Source organism: Macaca thibetana, chromosome 7, assembly GCF_024542745.1.
Source record: "Macaca thibetana thibetana isolate TM-01 chromosome 7, ASM2454274v1, whole genome shotgun sequence".
In the NCBI taxonomy this organism is placed as follows: domain Eukaryota; kingdom Metazoa; phylum Chordata; class Mammalia; order Primates; family Cercopithecidae; genus Macaca; species Macaca thibetana.
This window is the reverse complement of record NC_065584.1, coordinates 62,489,666-62,504,850: the sequence shown is the minus strand read 5'-3', so window position 1 is coordinate 62,504,850 and position 15,185 is coordinate 62,489,666. Positions and strand designations below refer to the sequence as shown.

At 42.5% G+C, this 15,185-nt stretch overlaps 2 protein-coding genes across 6 annotated transcripts in view; one reads left to right on the top strand and one right to left on the bottom strand.

Annotated features, from left to right (window-relative positions):
- The window catches only part of KLHL28 (kelch like family member 28), a 119,714-nt gene extending 114,461 nt beyond the window's left edge, over nt 1-5,253 (bottom strand). Inside the window, exon 1 of the mRNA XM_050795822.1 lies at nt 5,060-5,253. Within this exon, the coding sequence (XP_050651779.1) occupies nt 5,060-5,077 (18 nt within the window). The 5' untranslated portion in view covers nt 5,078-5,253. The remainder of the gene's footprint in view (nt 1-5,059) is intronic.
- Nucleotides 1-15,185, top strand: part of TOGARAM1 (TOG array regulator of axonemal microtubules 1) — a 114,161-nt gene that overhangs the window by 75,015 nt on the left and 23,961 nt on the right. For 4 of the 5 annotated variants that reach the window (XM_050795809.1, XM_050795808.1, XM_050795807.1 and 1 more), the window contains 3 exons: nt 6,601-6,706; nt 7,549-7,784; nt 9,269-9,427. In XM_050795809.1, coding sequence (XP_050651766.1) covers nt 6,601-6,706; nt 7,549-7,784; nt 9,269-9,427 — 501 coding nt within the window. Of the gene's footprint in view, nt 1-6,600; nt 6,707-7,548; nt 7,785-9,268; nt 9,428-9,625; nt 9,711-15,185 lie in introns of those variants that run through there. The other variant, XM_050795811.1, reaches the window with a different exon arrangement.

The following is a 15,185-nucleotide window of genomic DNA, read 5'->3' as shown; positions in this document are numbered from 1 at the left end:
CATCAGATCTTGTGAGACTTATTCACTATCATGAGAATAGCACAGGGAAGACCAGCCCGCATGATTCAGTTACCTCCCCGTGGTTCCCTCCTGAATCCTGGGACATAGCCAAACCCTATCAATCTTCTAGAGGTCAACCCTCATGTCCTTATTATGTGCCACACACACAGACATAGATCCTCTCAATATGAAGCTTACTTTTTCAAAGCCAGGAGAAGAATCTCTGCTGCTGCTGCCGCTTATCTTTTTTAAGGGAGGTAAAGCCTCCCCAGGATAATCTCCCTTTTGATTAACTTGATGTCAACTGCTTAGGGACCATAATTAAATCTGCAAATCTCTTTTGCCATCACACTTAATATGATCACAGGGAGTGATATCCTAACACATTCACATATCACTCACAGGGAGTGATATCGCAACACATTCATGGAGAGGGTGTAATACAGGTTGTGTAAATCAGGGGTAGGAATTATGGATGCCATCTTAGGATTCTGTCTACCACATCCAGAATAAAGAGGGTCATTTTATAGTTATAAAGGAATTAATTCATCAAGAGGACATGGAAGTCCTGATACTTATTTACCATATAATATTGCTTGAAAATACATTAAGCAAAAACTAATAGAACTGCAAGGAGGAATAAATCTCTAGTTATAATTGGAACTTCAATAATCCTCTCTCATTAATAAATAGAACAAGTTGAAAGAAAATCAGTAAAGATGGCCAGGTGCGGTGGCTCATGCCTGTAATCCCAACACTTTGGGAGACGGAGGCAGGCAGATCACGAGGTCAGGAGATTGAGACCATCCTGGTTAACATGGTGAAACCCCATTTCTACTAAAAATACAAAAAAAAAAAAAAATTAGCTGGGCATGCCTGTAGTCCCAGCTACTTGGGAGGCTGAGGCAGGAGAAATCGCTTGAACCTGGGAGGCAGAGGTTATGTTGAGCCAAGATCGGGCCACTGCACCCCAGCCTGGGTGACAGAGCTAGACTCCATCTCAAAAAAAAAAAAAAAAAAAAGAAAATCAGTAAAGATGTAGAAGATTTGGACAATGCTTTTTTGTATGTATTTTTAGTAGAGATGGGGTTTTTCTGTGTTACTCAGGCTGGTCTCAAATACCTGGTCTCAAGCAATCCATCCACCTCAGCCTTCCAAAGTGTTGGGATTACAGGGTCACCACACCTGGCCTGAACAACAGTATTGACCAATGTTGCCATGGGATCCTTAAGGTGTTACTTTGATAGCCAGAAACATCTGTGGCCAGTGGCACCTTTGCCCAAGTTTTGCTTAGGCCCACTTGGGCTCGTTTTGCCCACTTGGCCTCGCAGGCTGTACTTGGCTTTTGCTACCAGCCCAGATCCTATGCCTGCAAAGGGTGAGCCAGGCACAGAGCAGCGAGGGGTGCATGAGCATGGGGTCTGGCCACTGCACACAGCCAGGCATATGCTGGCTGTGGCAGGATAGGCAGCTCCATGCACTGTCACAGCTGCTGGCTTCCTGCTACAGCTGGACCAGACATACCACAAGCAGCTTCCACTGTGGGCACCAGGGAATGTGGCGGCACCCAGAAGCTTGGAGATGCCAGCAACTGCAGAGCCCCAAAGAGAGTATGCCAGCCCTTGCTTGGGAAGCTCCTAAGTCTGGGTTCCCCATAGGGCCACAGCTCTTTTCTCCTTTCTTCTCACCTTCTTGTTGCCCACAATGTCACGAGTGGTGGCAATGTGATTGGGGTAGGGGGAGTTTTCAGCCATGTTTGTGTTATAGATCTTTCAGTCCTGAATTCTTGTCCTGAGTCCAAGAAGAATTAGGTATATGGACCTCCAGTTGTGGAGCAAGGTGAAGAGATGCTTCATTGAGCAACAGTATACCTCTCAGAAGACCTGAAGTGGGTAGCTCCTTTCTGCTGGCAAGTCGTCCTGACATCTGTGCAACCCTCAATGGAGAGGAGACTCAGAGTGGGGTAGCTCCTATCCACAGGCAGGTCATCCTGATGTCTGTGCAGCCCTAAGTGGAGAGGAGACCCAGAGTGTGTAGCTGCTATCCACAGACAGGTTGTTCTGGTGTCTCTGCAGCCCTCAGCAGAGAGGAAACCTAGAGAGGGTAGCTTCTATCCTCAGGCAGGTTGTGCTGATGAGTGTACAGCTCTCAGCAGAGAGGAGACCCACAGAGGGTAGCTTTTCTCCACAGGCAGGTCATCCCATCTGCCAGAGTCTGGCTGAGTCTGGGATTTTTATGCGCTTCAGAGAGGAAGAAGTGCATGCTGACTGGTCCATGGGCAGGCCTGGAAAAAGCACCATAAGTTCTCACTCCAGTCTGTGAAACTAGGCAGCCCACCCCTACAAGCTTCAGTCTGTCCCTGGCTTGAAGGTGAGGCTTCACCTGCCCCTTTCTGCCCAGGAGCCTGTCTGCCTCCTGCCACCATCAACCTGCTGTCCACAGTGCCCAGGCTGTTTGTGCTGAGGGATGCCTGCAGGCCCACACCAAGCTGCCCTCAGCATGCTCCCGGCTTCCTTCCCATGCTTGTTGGTGCCCAAAGTCCAGTGGGGACCATGTCAGCACTACCTCAAGTGCGTGCACACCCAGCTAGGTCCTGACAGCACCCGGGATCAGCCACAACTTCGTTCCAAAATTGGAGGTTGTGCTGGGAGTGGGGAGAAGCCAGGCAGTGGGAGAAGGCACTTTTGAGCCTGTCGGGAAGGGGGATTTCCAGGGCCCCTGGGCACAGGGATGCCCAGGTCTGCAGCTGTGGCTGAATGGCTACAGCTGTGCCCAGGAAGTCGGGGCTCCTTTCCCTTCTACTCAGAAGGGGGCATGGCTCCCACCTGTTCCTGGCACCCGCTGGCTCCATGGAGCACACAGTCCCTGCTGTACCTTCCCTGCCACAGCTGGTGTCTTCACAGTGGCCACTCCAGAGGGGCCACCACTGCCATCCGTGTGACCTAATTAACATTTATAACACATTCCACCTACAGCAACAGAATTCACATTCTATTCAAGTCCACAAGACATATTTACCAAGAAAGACCTTATTCTAGGCTATAAAACAAGTAATTTTAAAGGAATCGGATTTTACAAATTTTGTTCTCTGGAATTAAATTGGAAATTAATGACAGGTGTTTGGAAAGTGCTCAAATATTTAGAAACTAAGTAACACACTTACATGTGTAACCTATGGATCTAAGAAGAAATCAAAAGGAAAATTACAAATTATTTTGAATTTGATGAAATAAAGAATGAAACATCAAAATTTGTGGGATGTAGCCAAATTAAAGAGGAATATGTCACACTATAACACCTATATTAGAAAAGGAGAAAAGTTCTATATAAAGGAAATCAGCTTTCACCTTAAGAAACTAGAAACAGAAGAGCACATGAAGCCCAAAGTAAGCAAAGAAAGGAAATAATAAAGATCTGTGTGGAAATCATTGCAATGGAAAACAATAGAGAAAATCAGTGAAAGCAAAAGCAGGTTCTTGGAGAAGATCAGTAAAATGGATAAGCCTCTTGTCAGATTGACCAAGAAAAAGAAGAGAAAAATTGCTAACATCAAGAATGAAAGAAGAAACATCACTACTGATCATACAGCTGTTAAACAGATAATATAGAAATATGATAAACAGCATGATGCCCCAAAATTCAACAACTTAGGTGAAATGGACTGAAAGACACAAATTACCAAAACTCATTCATAAAGAATTAGATAACTTGTGACCGGGCACGGTGGCTCACGCCTGTAATTCAAGCACTTTTGGAGGCCAAGGCAGGCGGATCACTTGAGGCCAGGAGTTCAAGACCAGCCCGGCTAACATGGTGAAACCCCATCTCTACTAAAAATACAAAAATTAGCCACATGTGGCGGTGCATGCCTGTAATCCCAGCTATTCAGGAGGCTGAGGCACAAGAATGGCTTGGACCTAGGAGGAGAAGGTTGCAGTGAGCTGAGATTGCACCACTGCACTCCAGCCTGGGCAACAGAGCAAGACTCTGTCTCAAAAAATATATAATAATAACTTGTATAACCCAGTATCTATTAATGAAATTGAATTTTTGTTTAAATTTTCCTGCAAAGAAGCCAGGAGTGGTGGCTCATGCCTGTAATCCTAGCACTTTGGGAGGCTGAGGCGGGCAGATCACTTGAGGTCAGGAGTTCGAGACCACCTGGCCAACATGTGAAACCTAGTCTCTACTAAAAATACAAAAATTAGCCAGCCATGGTGGTGCACACCTGTAATCCCAGGTATTCTGGAGGCTGAGGCAGGAGAATCGCTTGAACCCAGGAGGCGGTGGTTGCAGTGAGCCAAGATTGCACCACTGCACTCCAGCCTGGGTGACATAGCAAGACTCCCTCTGAAAAAAAAAAAAAGTTTCCACAAAGAAACCTTCAGTTTCTGATAGTTTATCCCAAACTTTTTACGAAGATACTATTTCTACATATACTTCTAGAACATTGAATGAGATGAAGTTCTCATCTCATTGATTGAGGCCACCATTACTCTGATACCAAAACCATACAAAGATAGGAAAACTACAGACTGATTCCTAATATAGCATAAGAACATAGAGATAAAATTCTTAACACAGAACTTATTTCCCCTCTTCTTAATCTGAAATATACTTCTCCCTCAGTGTTCACTGTCTTAGTTAACAGCCCTGCCATACACATTTGGTTGTTCATTCCAAGTCAGGATTGACTTCTTTTTTTGTCTTTGTTTGTTTGAGACAGAGTCTCACTGTGTCACCCAGGCTGAAGTGCGGTGGCATGATCACAGCTTACTGCAACATTGACCTCTGTGGGCTCAGGTGATCCTCCCACATCAGCCACGCAAGTAGCTGAGACTAAAGGTGCACACCATCATGCCTGGCTAATTTTTGTATTGTTTGTAGAGACGGAGTTTCACCCAAGCTGGTCTCGAAATACTGGGCTCACGCAATCTGCCCGCCTCAGCCTCCCAAAGTGTTAGGATTATAGGCGTGAGCCACTGCACCTGGCCTCTCATTTATTTACATTCCATCAATTCTTATATTTTCAGAACATATCCTGAAACCAATTACCTACTTCAATCTCTGCTGCCATCCCTCTAGTTCATGCTGTAGTTGTCTCCCACATGGCTATCGTAGTTTCATCACTGGCTTCCATGCTTGTATTATTACTCCATCTCATATAATAGCTGTTGATACTGTTAAGATATAAACCAGACCATGGGACTTCCTCACAGAAAGCAGTTTGGTAGCTCTCTAGAACACTAGGGAAAAAAATTTAAATCCTTACCAAATATTGTAACTCTTTATTACCAAGGACAGATAATGAAGGACCAGCTAACCAGGCCTATTGTTAAATCATAAAAGGGTCTGTTCATCAAGAAGACGTATCAGTCCTAACACACACACATACACATACACATATATATATATAGAGAGAGAGAGAGAGCACAACATACGAATGCTTCAGAATACATGAAGGAAAAAACTAATAGAAATTTAAGGAGAAATACACAAATCTACAATTACATCTATATTATTATATAAGGTACACAGTAATAGATTGTATAAGTTACTATAATTATAATCTTTTAAATCTAAAAGATATGTTACGTTTACACTATAATGTAGTCTGATAAGTATTATGCCTAAAAAAAATGCCTTAATTAAAAAATACTTAATTGCTACTACTGATCACCTGAACCCTAAGTGAGTTGTAATCTTTTTGCTAGTGGAGGATCTTACCTTGATGTTGATGGCTGCTGACTGATCAGGGTGGTAGTGGCTGGCTGTGGTAATTTTAGCAATCACAGCAAATATTACTGCTCGTTGACAATGTACTTGGTCACTCATGAGCTCTGATGGAGATGTACAAGGATATTAATGTTGTTTTCATGCATGCTAACGTAACTTCAATTCTGAAAATTTAGCACCTAAGAATCATACTGATTTTGAAAGTCCTAGATGGCATCTTCTAATAGGAGGCTGTTTCATTTACATTGAATATCTGTTGTTTTGTGTAGCTACTTGTATCTATTACCTTACCTAGATCTTCTGGATAACGTGCTGCAGCTTCTACATTAGCACCTACTGCTTCACATTGCACTTTTATTTATTTTTTTTCTCTTTGACACGGAGTCTTGCCCTGTCACCCAGGCTGGAGTGCAGTGGTGTGATCTTGGCTCACTGCAACCTCCACCTCCCAGGTTCAAGTGATTCTCCTGCCTCAGCCTCCTGAGTAGCTGGAATTACAGGTGTCCACCACCACGCCCAGCTAATTTTTGTATTTTTAGTAGAGATGGGGTTTCACCATGTTGGCCAGGCTGGTCTCGAACTCCTGACCTCTTGATCCGCCCACCTCGGCCTCCCAAAGTGCTGGTATTACAGGTGTGAGCCACCGCGCCCAGCCCACATTACACTTTTATATTATGGAGATGGCTTCTTTCCCTCAACCTCATGAACCAACCTCTGCTAAACTCAAACTTTTCACCTGAACCTTTCTCACCTTTCTGAACCTCTTCCTTGGCAATATTCCATACACAGAAAAGAAGACATTTGTGATCCTGTTCCAGTTGAGTCCCATCTAACGAATGATCTTGTCATTTCTTTTTCCCATAGGGAGAAGAAAATTGAGGGACTGAATTTTATTAGATGCTTAGCTGCTTTTCATTCTGAGATACTGAACACAAAGTTGCATGAAACAAATTTTGCAGTTGTTCACGAGGTAAACTTATTTTTCAGATGAGTTAAGGATTGTTAGAATAACAAAGGATAAATATGCTGTTTATTTGACCTTTAAAATGTTTAAACAACTCTATACCATATGATATAAAAGGCTTGTATTTAATTAAACTAGTCCGTGTCTTAATTTGCAACATTAAGAGAAACTTAATAGGTGTTGATTCTTAGGACTAAAGATAATATATATTAACATGTGGAGTTTTGTTTGTTTTTGAAATGGAGTCTTGCTCTGTCGCCCAGGCTGGACTGCAGTGGTGCGATCTCGGGTCACTGCAACCTTCTCCTCCTAGGTTCAAGAGATTCTCCTGCCTCAGTCTCCCAAGTAGCTGGGATTACAGGCACATGCCACCACGCCTGGCTAATTTTTGTATTTTGAGTAGAGATGTGGTTTGACCATGTTAGCCAGGCTGGTCTTGATCTCCTGACCTGGTGATCCACCCACCTTGGCCTCCCAAAGTGCTGGGATTACAGGTGTAAGCCACCACGCCCAGCTTAAGATATGTTACTTGAAGCCAGGAGTTCAAGACCAGCTTGCCCAACATGGCAAAACCCCATTTGGACTAAAAATACAAAAATTAGCTGGGCATGGTGGTGTGCACCTGTAATCCCAGCTACTCAAGTGGCTGAGGCATGAAAATTGCTGGGACCTGAGAGGCAGAAGTTGCAGTGAGCTGAAATCACGCTACTGCACTCCAGCCTAGTGGACAGAGCGAGACTCTTAACTCAAAAAAAAAAAACAAAAAAAAACAAAAATTGTAAAATTCCTTTCCTAGTGATTTTCTTGCAGAATATCAACAAAATGTATATTTTGAAATTTTATTTTAGGTGAAAAATTTACGTTCTGGAGTTTCTCGTGCTGCTGTGGTCTGTTTAAGTGATCTTTTCACTTATTTGAAAAAGAGCATGGATCAAGAGCTAGATACCACAGTAAAAGTTTTGTTGCAGAAGGCTGGTGAATCAAATACATTTATAAGAGAAGATGTTGACAAAGCATTGAGAGCTATGGTTAATAATGTAACTCCTGCACGTGCAGTTGTTTCTCTTATCAATGGTGGACAAAGGTAATGTTCAAAATGACCTTGAAATGTCTTTAAACTAAAAATGAAATGTTGCAATCAGGAGTGTAGAAAAGAAACAAGCAAATCTTAGTATTATATTGGTCAAAAAACATTTATTAAAAAGTTCCTATGAGATAACATTATACTACATGCTGAATATGAAAAGAATAATGTTGTTATTATTTTTCTCATAGAATATGTATACTTCTTGTGTCCCTCGGGCACCTAGCAAAATGTCTGCCACACAGAATCATCTAGGCAATTTGGCTTTAGGAGCCTTACAATTATTATTATTTTTTTATTAATTTTTATTTCAGTAGCTTTTGGGGTACAAGTGGTTTTTTTGTTACATGGGTGAATTGTATAATAGTGAATTCTGAGATTTTTGTGCACCCATCACTTGAGTAGTGTACATTGTACCTAATGTGTAGTTTTTATGCCTCACCCCCTCCTGCTCTCCTTCTTTCTCTAAAGTTCATTATATATAGTTCATTATATATATCACCCTGTATGGCTTTGCATACTCATAACTTAGCTGCCACTTATAGGTGAGAACATACGGTTTTTGGTGTTTTACGCCTGTGTTATTTCACTTAGAATAATGGCCTCCAGCTCCATACAAGTTTCTGCAAAAGACACTATTTAATTCATTTTAATGGCTGGGTAGTATTTATATATATATATATATATATGTACATATATATATACACACCATTTTCTTTATCCACTGATTAGTCCGTGGGCACTTACATTGGTTCTACATCTTTGTAATTTTGAATTTTGTTGCTATAAACATATATGTGCAAGTATCTTTTTCACATAATGACTTCTTTTCGTTTGGGTAGATACCAAGTAGTGGGATTGCTAGATCAAATGGTAGATCTACTTTTAGTTCAATAAAAGTTATTGTAATAACGTTACCCTGTTGTTATTCCAATAATGTTATTTACATTCATAGAGCTATAACTAAATGTCTGTTTTATTTTGCTTTTAACTTTTGAGGAAGGGATAAGTAATGCAAATAATTTGACATTCTAGACTCACAGGATGATTGTTGAGGAGCTGTTAAATCATTTAACTTTAGGATTGATCTTTGGCCTCATGTGGTGGCTCACACCTGTAATCCCAGCACTTTGGGAGGCCAAGGTGAGAAGATCCCTTGAGCCCAGAAGTTCAAGACCAGCCTGGGCAACATAGTGAGACCTCGTCTGTACTAAAAATAAAATCAAATTAACTGAGTGTGGTGGCACATGCCTGTGGCCTCAGCTACTTGGAAGGCTGAGGCAGGAGGATCACTTGAACCCAGGAGGTCGAAGCTGCAGTAAGCCATGATTGCATCACTGCATTCCAGCCTCAATGACAGAGCATGACCCTGTCCCAAAAACCAAAACCAAAACAAAACAAACAAAAAAACACCATAGATCCATAGATATTTGGAGCATAGTTTATATAACAACGCTGTATTAATTGATCATGTCTCCTTGTAGCCATTTACACATTGCTGTAAGAAGGTGTACAGCCCAGCATTTATCAGATGTATTGGAATTTATGGAACCAGAACGTATTTTATCTGCAACAAAGGATATGGCTGAACGTATATTACCAGCTGCTGCTAAGTTTGCTCAAGACAGTTCACAAGAAACCAGGTGAATATCTGCTAATGTTGGCTAAAACTATTATTAATAAGGGCTTACAAGTAGGAAAGGAAAGAAAGTTTAAAAAAGAATGAACATTTTCTAAATGGAGAAGTGGGATCCCCAGGGATTGGTGCTGGGGGATGGTCTTATTTAACCAGATTGTAAATACTCTTGAGGGAGTGCACAGTGAATTCTCCAAATTTACAGATGACACTACATACTTCTGGGTAGTGAGATGCCAAGTCACAGGGATGAACTTCATGAAAACGGCACAAGACTGTATGAGTGGGCAGAAAAGTGGCAGAAGAACTTCATTATGGGCAAATGTAAGGTAATGCATTTAGGGGAAAATGATATATTTTCCAAGCAATCAGGTAAAATCAAGGAAATAGGTACACATGAAAAATGCAGGAATAGGGCTGGGCGTGGTGACTCACGCCTGTATTCCCAGCACTTTGGAAGGCCAAGGTGGGCGGATGACGAGGTCAGGAGTTCAAGACCAGCCTGGCCAACATGGTGAAACCCCATCTCTACTGAAAATACAATACAATTAGCCAGGCGTGGTGGCAGGCACCTGTAATCTCAGCTACTCGGGAGGCTGAGGCAGGAGAATTGCTTGAACCCGGGAGGCGAATGTTGTAGTGAGCTGAGATTGCGCCATTGCACTCCAGCCTGGGTGACAGAGCGAGACTCTGTCTCAAAAAAGAAAAAAGAAAAAAGAAAAATACAGGATTATGCATAACAATATATTATTCCACAAGTGAGATATCTGCAGTCTGGAAACCACGAATTTCTGATGGTTGTACTGGAAAAACAATTTTATGAAGTTTAAGAACCGTCAGAGAAAGACAGCACAATAATTAAGATGTGGATGGTATAATGGCTGTGGTGGTGACAAAAATTTTGGATGTAGTCAGATGCTTATGTTAAATTTCTAGTCCCCATCATTGTTTGTCCTTAAGCAAGTTACTTAATTTCTGTTAGTCTCTGTTTCCATGTCTATACAATTAGGAAGGGTGGACTAGGTGACCAGTAATGTTCCATATAAAATCTAAACTTTTTATAGTAATGATATATGGCCGGGTGTGGTGGCTCACGCCTGTAATCCCAGCACTTTGGGAGGCGGAGGTTGCTAGATCACCTGAGGGTCAGGAGTTTGAGACCAGCCCACGAACATGGCAAAACCCTGCCTCTACTGAAAATATAAAAATTAGCCAGGCATGGTGGCACATGCCTGTAATCCCAGCTACCCAGGAGGCTGAGGCAGGAGAATCACATGAACCTGGGAGGCAGAGGTTGCAGTGAGCTGAGATTGTGCCACTGCACTCCAGCCTGAGAAACAGAGCCAGACTCCATCTCCAAAAAAAAGGCCAGTTGTGGTGGCTCACACCTGTAATCCCAGTACTTTGGGAGGCCAAGGCAGGTGACGCACAAGGTCAAGTGATTGAGACCATTCTGGCCAACATGGTGAAACCCCATCTCTACTAAAAATACAAAAATTAGCTGGGCGTGGCGGCACTTGCCTGTAGTCGCAGCTACTCGGGAGGCTGAGGCAGGAGAATCTCTTCAGCCACTGCGCTCCAGCCTAGAGACAGAGTGAGACTCCATCCCCCCCCAAAAAAAATTCATTAATAATAATAATTTTTTAAAAGAATCTGAGTCATAAAGATTAAAGTGAAGAAGTATATAAAATGTTTAACATTTTAGGACAAAGATGTTCGTTACTTTAGGTATCTGGAGTTAATATTATGGAACTCATTATACCTAAAGATAATACAGAAAGTAAATATATTAGTTTTCCATTGCTGTGTGAAGTTTAACACAAATGTAGGAGCTTAAGGTAACCCATGTTTTTTGGCTTACAGTTCTTTAGGTTAGAAGTCTGGCATGGCTCACCTCACTTCACTGCCAATGGTTTCAGAAGGTCAAAATCAAGGTGATAGCAGTGCTGGGCTTTGCCAAATTCAATTCCTTGTGGTTATAAGACTGAGGTCAGCTGGGCATGGTGGCTCACACCTATAATCCCAGCACTTTGGGAGGTGGAGTCGGGTGGAGGAGCTGAGGTCAGGAGTTCGAGACCAGCCTGAACAACATGATGAAACCCCATCTCTGTTAAAAATACAAAAATTAGCTGGGCGTGGTGGCATGTGCCTATAATCCCAGCTACTCAGGAGGCTGAAGCAGGAGAATTGCTTGAACTCGGGAAGTGGAGGTTGCAGTGAGTTGAGGTCACACTATTTTACTCCATCTTGGGCGACAGAGTGAGACAGAGGGTTGACTCGGGCCAGAACATCTGGCCAGTAGGTGGACAGCAAATGGGCAATGGGCAAGGAGCCCAGGACAGAGACAAACTTCTCAAAAAAAAAAAAAAAAAAAAAAAGACTGAGGTCTGCATTTCCTTGCTGGCTGTCAGCGAGGATCCTTGCTCAGCTTCTTAACACTACTCACATTTCTTTGCATGCAGCCCTCCTCTGTTTTTAAGCCAGCAATAACAAGTTGAGCTCCCCTTCATAGGATCTTTTAGACTTCCTCTTTTTCTACCAGTCACAGAAAGAAAGCTCTCTGCTTTTTTTTTTTTTTTTGGAGATGGAGTCTTGCTCTGTTGCCCAGGTTGGAGTGCAGTGGCATGATCTTGCCTCACTGCAAGCTCCGCCTTCCGGGTTCAAGCGATTCTCCTGCCTCAACCTTCCGAGTAGCTGGGACTACAGGCGCCTGCCACCACACCTGGTTAATTTTTTGTATTTTTGGTAGACATGGGGTTTCACCGTGTTAGCCAGGACGGTCTCGATCTCCTAACCTCATGATCCGCCTGCCTTGGCCTCTCAAAGTGCTGGATTATAGGTGTGAGCCACTGTACCCGGCCAGAAAGCTCTCTGCTTTTAAGGGCTCATTTTATTAGATTAATTCCACCAGATCATGTCATTACTTTAAGGTTAACTGTGTTATGTGATATAACATAATCTTGGGAGTGATATCTTAATATATTCACAAATTGTAGGGATTGAAGCAGGACCTCTTTGGGGAACCATTTTAGAGTTCCACATATCCCATTAATATTCAAAAAATTCAAGAGGGTTAGATCATGATAGGCTAGTCAGGAACAAAAGATGTTCTTTTCTCCCTCTCTATCACCTTGTTAAAAAAAAAAAAGATTTCTTAATGTCCATCTTGTGTGCTTCTTTACTTAATCTTTCCTTAATGGCATAGTAATTCTTTCTAGCCCATTTTGTCATTTCTTAGATTCTTATTTAAAATTATAAAATGGTTACAATTAATTTTTGAGTTTTGTATTTCTCACATTTTGTGTCCCTGGTCTCCACTTACTTGTGTGTTTTAGCCTTTCTCATGTCATTGGGCCCGTATAATAGACCTTGGGCCCGTATAATAGACCGTGTAATAGACCATTGGGCCCATATAATAGAGTGCTTAACATTCCAGGCTAAACATTAGAATTGCCCTTGAAAATATAACTGATTAGGAGCTACTTATCTGGATATAGACCTTATTCTGCTTGTGGAGAAAGGTAATATTGATTCTCTGACATCACTTCTCTTTCTGCAATTTCATTACATTTGAAGGGGTCAGGTTGAGATGTGTGATCTTTTTCTTTTTGGAGACAGGGTCTTGCTCTGTAGCCCAGGATGGAGTACAGTGGTATAATCTCGGCTCACTGCTACCTCAGCCTCTTGAGCTCAAGTGATCCTCCCACCTCAGCCTCCCAAGTAGCTGGGACTACAGGCGCATGCCACCATGCTTGGCTAAGTTTTGTATTTTTTGTAGAGATGGGGTTTTGCCGTGTTGCTGAAGCTGGTCTTGAACTCTTGGGCTCAAGCAGTCCACCCACCTTGTCCTCTCAAAGTGCTGGGATTATAGGTGTAAGCCACTGCACCTGGTCAAGACAGGTGGTCTTAAGATCATCCTGTATCCCCCCATCCACAAAACCCCACAACAGCCTGCCTTTTTCTCGTTCCTTTATTATTATTATTATTTTTCCAAGACTCTGTTACCCAGGCTGGAGTGCAGTGGTGCAATCTCGGTTCACTGCAGCCTCCACCTCCCAGGTTCAAGCTATTCTCGTGCCTCAGCCTCCTGAGTAGCTGGGATTACAGGCATGTGCCACCACGCCTGGCTAATGTTTCTATTTTTAGTAGAGACGGGGTTTCGTCATGTTGGCCAGGCTGGTCTCTAACTCCTGGCCTCAAGTGATCTGCCTGCCTTGGCCTCCCAAAGTGCTGGGATTACAGGCATGAGCCATCACGCCTAGCCTCTTCTCTGGTTCTTTTTGTGCCATGTATTCCAAGTTGTGAGTAAAAGTCTAACTAATTTATTTTAGGGCCTGGCCTCCTTGAAGATGAATAGTGTGGTACTATTTTGAAGTAGTATAAGACATCTGTGTGCCAAAATATCTCCAGTATGCACTTCCATGATATCTGAATTTCCACCATTAGAATCATTGGGCTTAAAGTATTATGCTAAGATGATTATTTGAAAATTCATATAAATATAAAAACGTAGTTTTTGAGATTATTACCTTTATTAACAAATCAGCCACAATTTATCAACGCACCTTGGGTGTATTTTCAGTAGTAAAGAATAGGATTTTGAAGAATCGGAACCCTGGTAAGTTTTGGCTAGGGAAAAACAGAGAGTGAGAAATACAGGACCTAGGGAGGGTTGACTTAGGCCAGAACATCTGTCCAGTAGGTGGACAGCAAATGGTCAGTGGGCAAGGAGCCCACGACAGAGACAAACTTCACAGTTCTTCCAAACACCAGCATTGATATGGACCTTGGGGTGCCTGAAAAATAGAATCAGAGCTTTTGTTTCTCCATCTAACACGTGGCAGAAGGATTTGAAGATAGTGACTTTAAAAGGGGATTATGGGAGCATCCCAACAGATGCCTTTTTTTTTTTTTTTTTTTTTTTTTTGAGAAGGAGTCTCTCTCTATTGCCCAGGCTGGAGTGCAGTGGTGTGATCTTGGCTCACTGTAACCTCCACCTCCTGGATTCAAATGATTCTCCTGCCTCAGCCTCCTAAATAGCCTCCTAAATCCTCAGCTGAGATTACCTGAGTGCGCCACCAGGTCCGGCTAATTTTTGTATTTTTTTAGTAGAGATGGAGTTTCACCATGTTGGCCAGGCTGATCTCGGACTCCTGACCTTGTGATCCACCCGCCTCGGCCTCCCAAAGTGCTGGGATTACAGGCGTGAGCCACTGCGCCTGGTCACAGATGCTTCTTAACTTACAATGAGGTTATATCCCCACAACCCATCATGAATAGGAATTATCAGAAGCCAAAAGTGTACTTAATACATCTAACCTACCAAGCATCATAACATAGCCAAGCCTTACCTTAAACATGCTGAGAACATTTACATTAGTCTACGCTTGGACAGAATCATCTGGCAACACAGTACATTGTAGAGTATGGTGATCACGTGGCTGACTGGGAGCTGTAGCTCACTGCTGCTGCCCAGCGTCTCAAGAGAGTGTCATACTGCATATGACTAGCCATGGAAAAAATCAAAATTTGAAGTATGGTTTCCACAGAATCATATCTCTTTCACAGTATTATAAAGTTGAAAAATTGTAAGTCAAACCATTTTAAGTTGGGGACCATCTGTACCCTCTAGGGCATCCTATACAGTTAGGATATCTATATTTTGGTGGTTACTTAAAATAGGGATGCTAATCTTGATGTTTGATAGTTTTGTTTTGTTTTTTTTTTCTATTGAAAACAATGCATCTAAGGTCAGAAACTGAGCT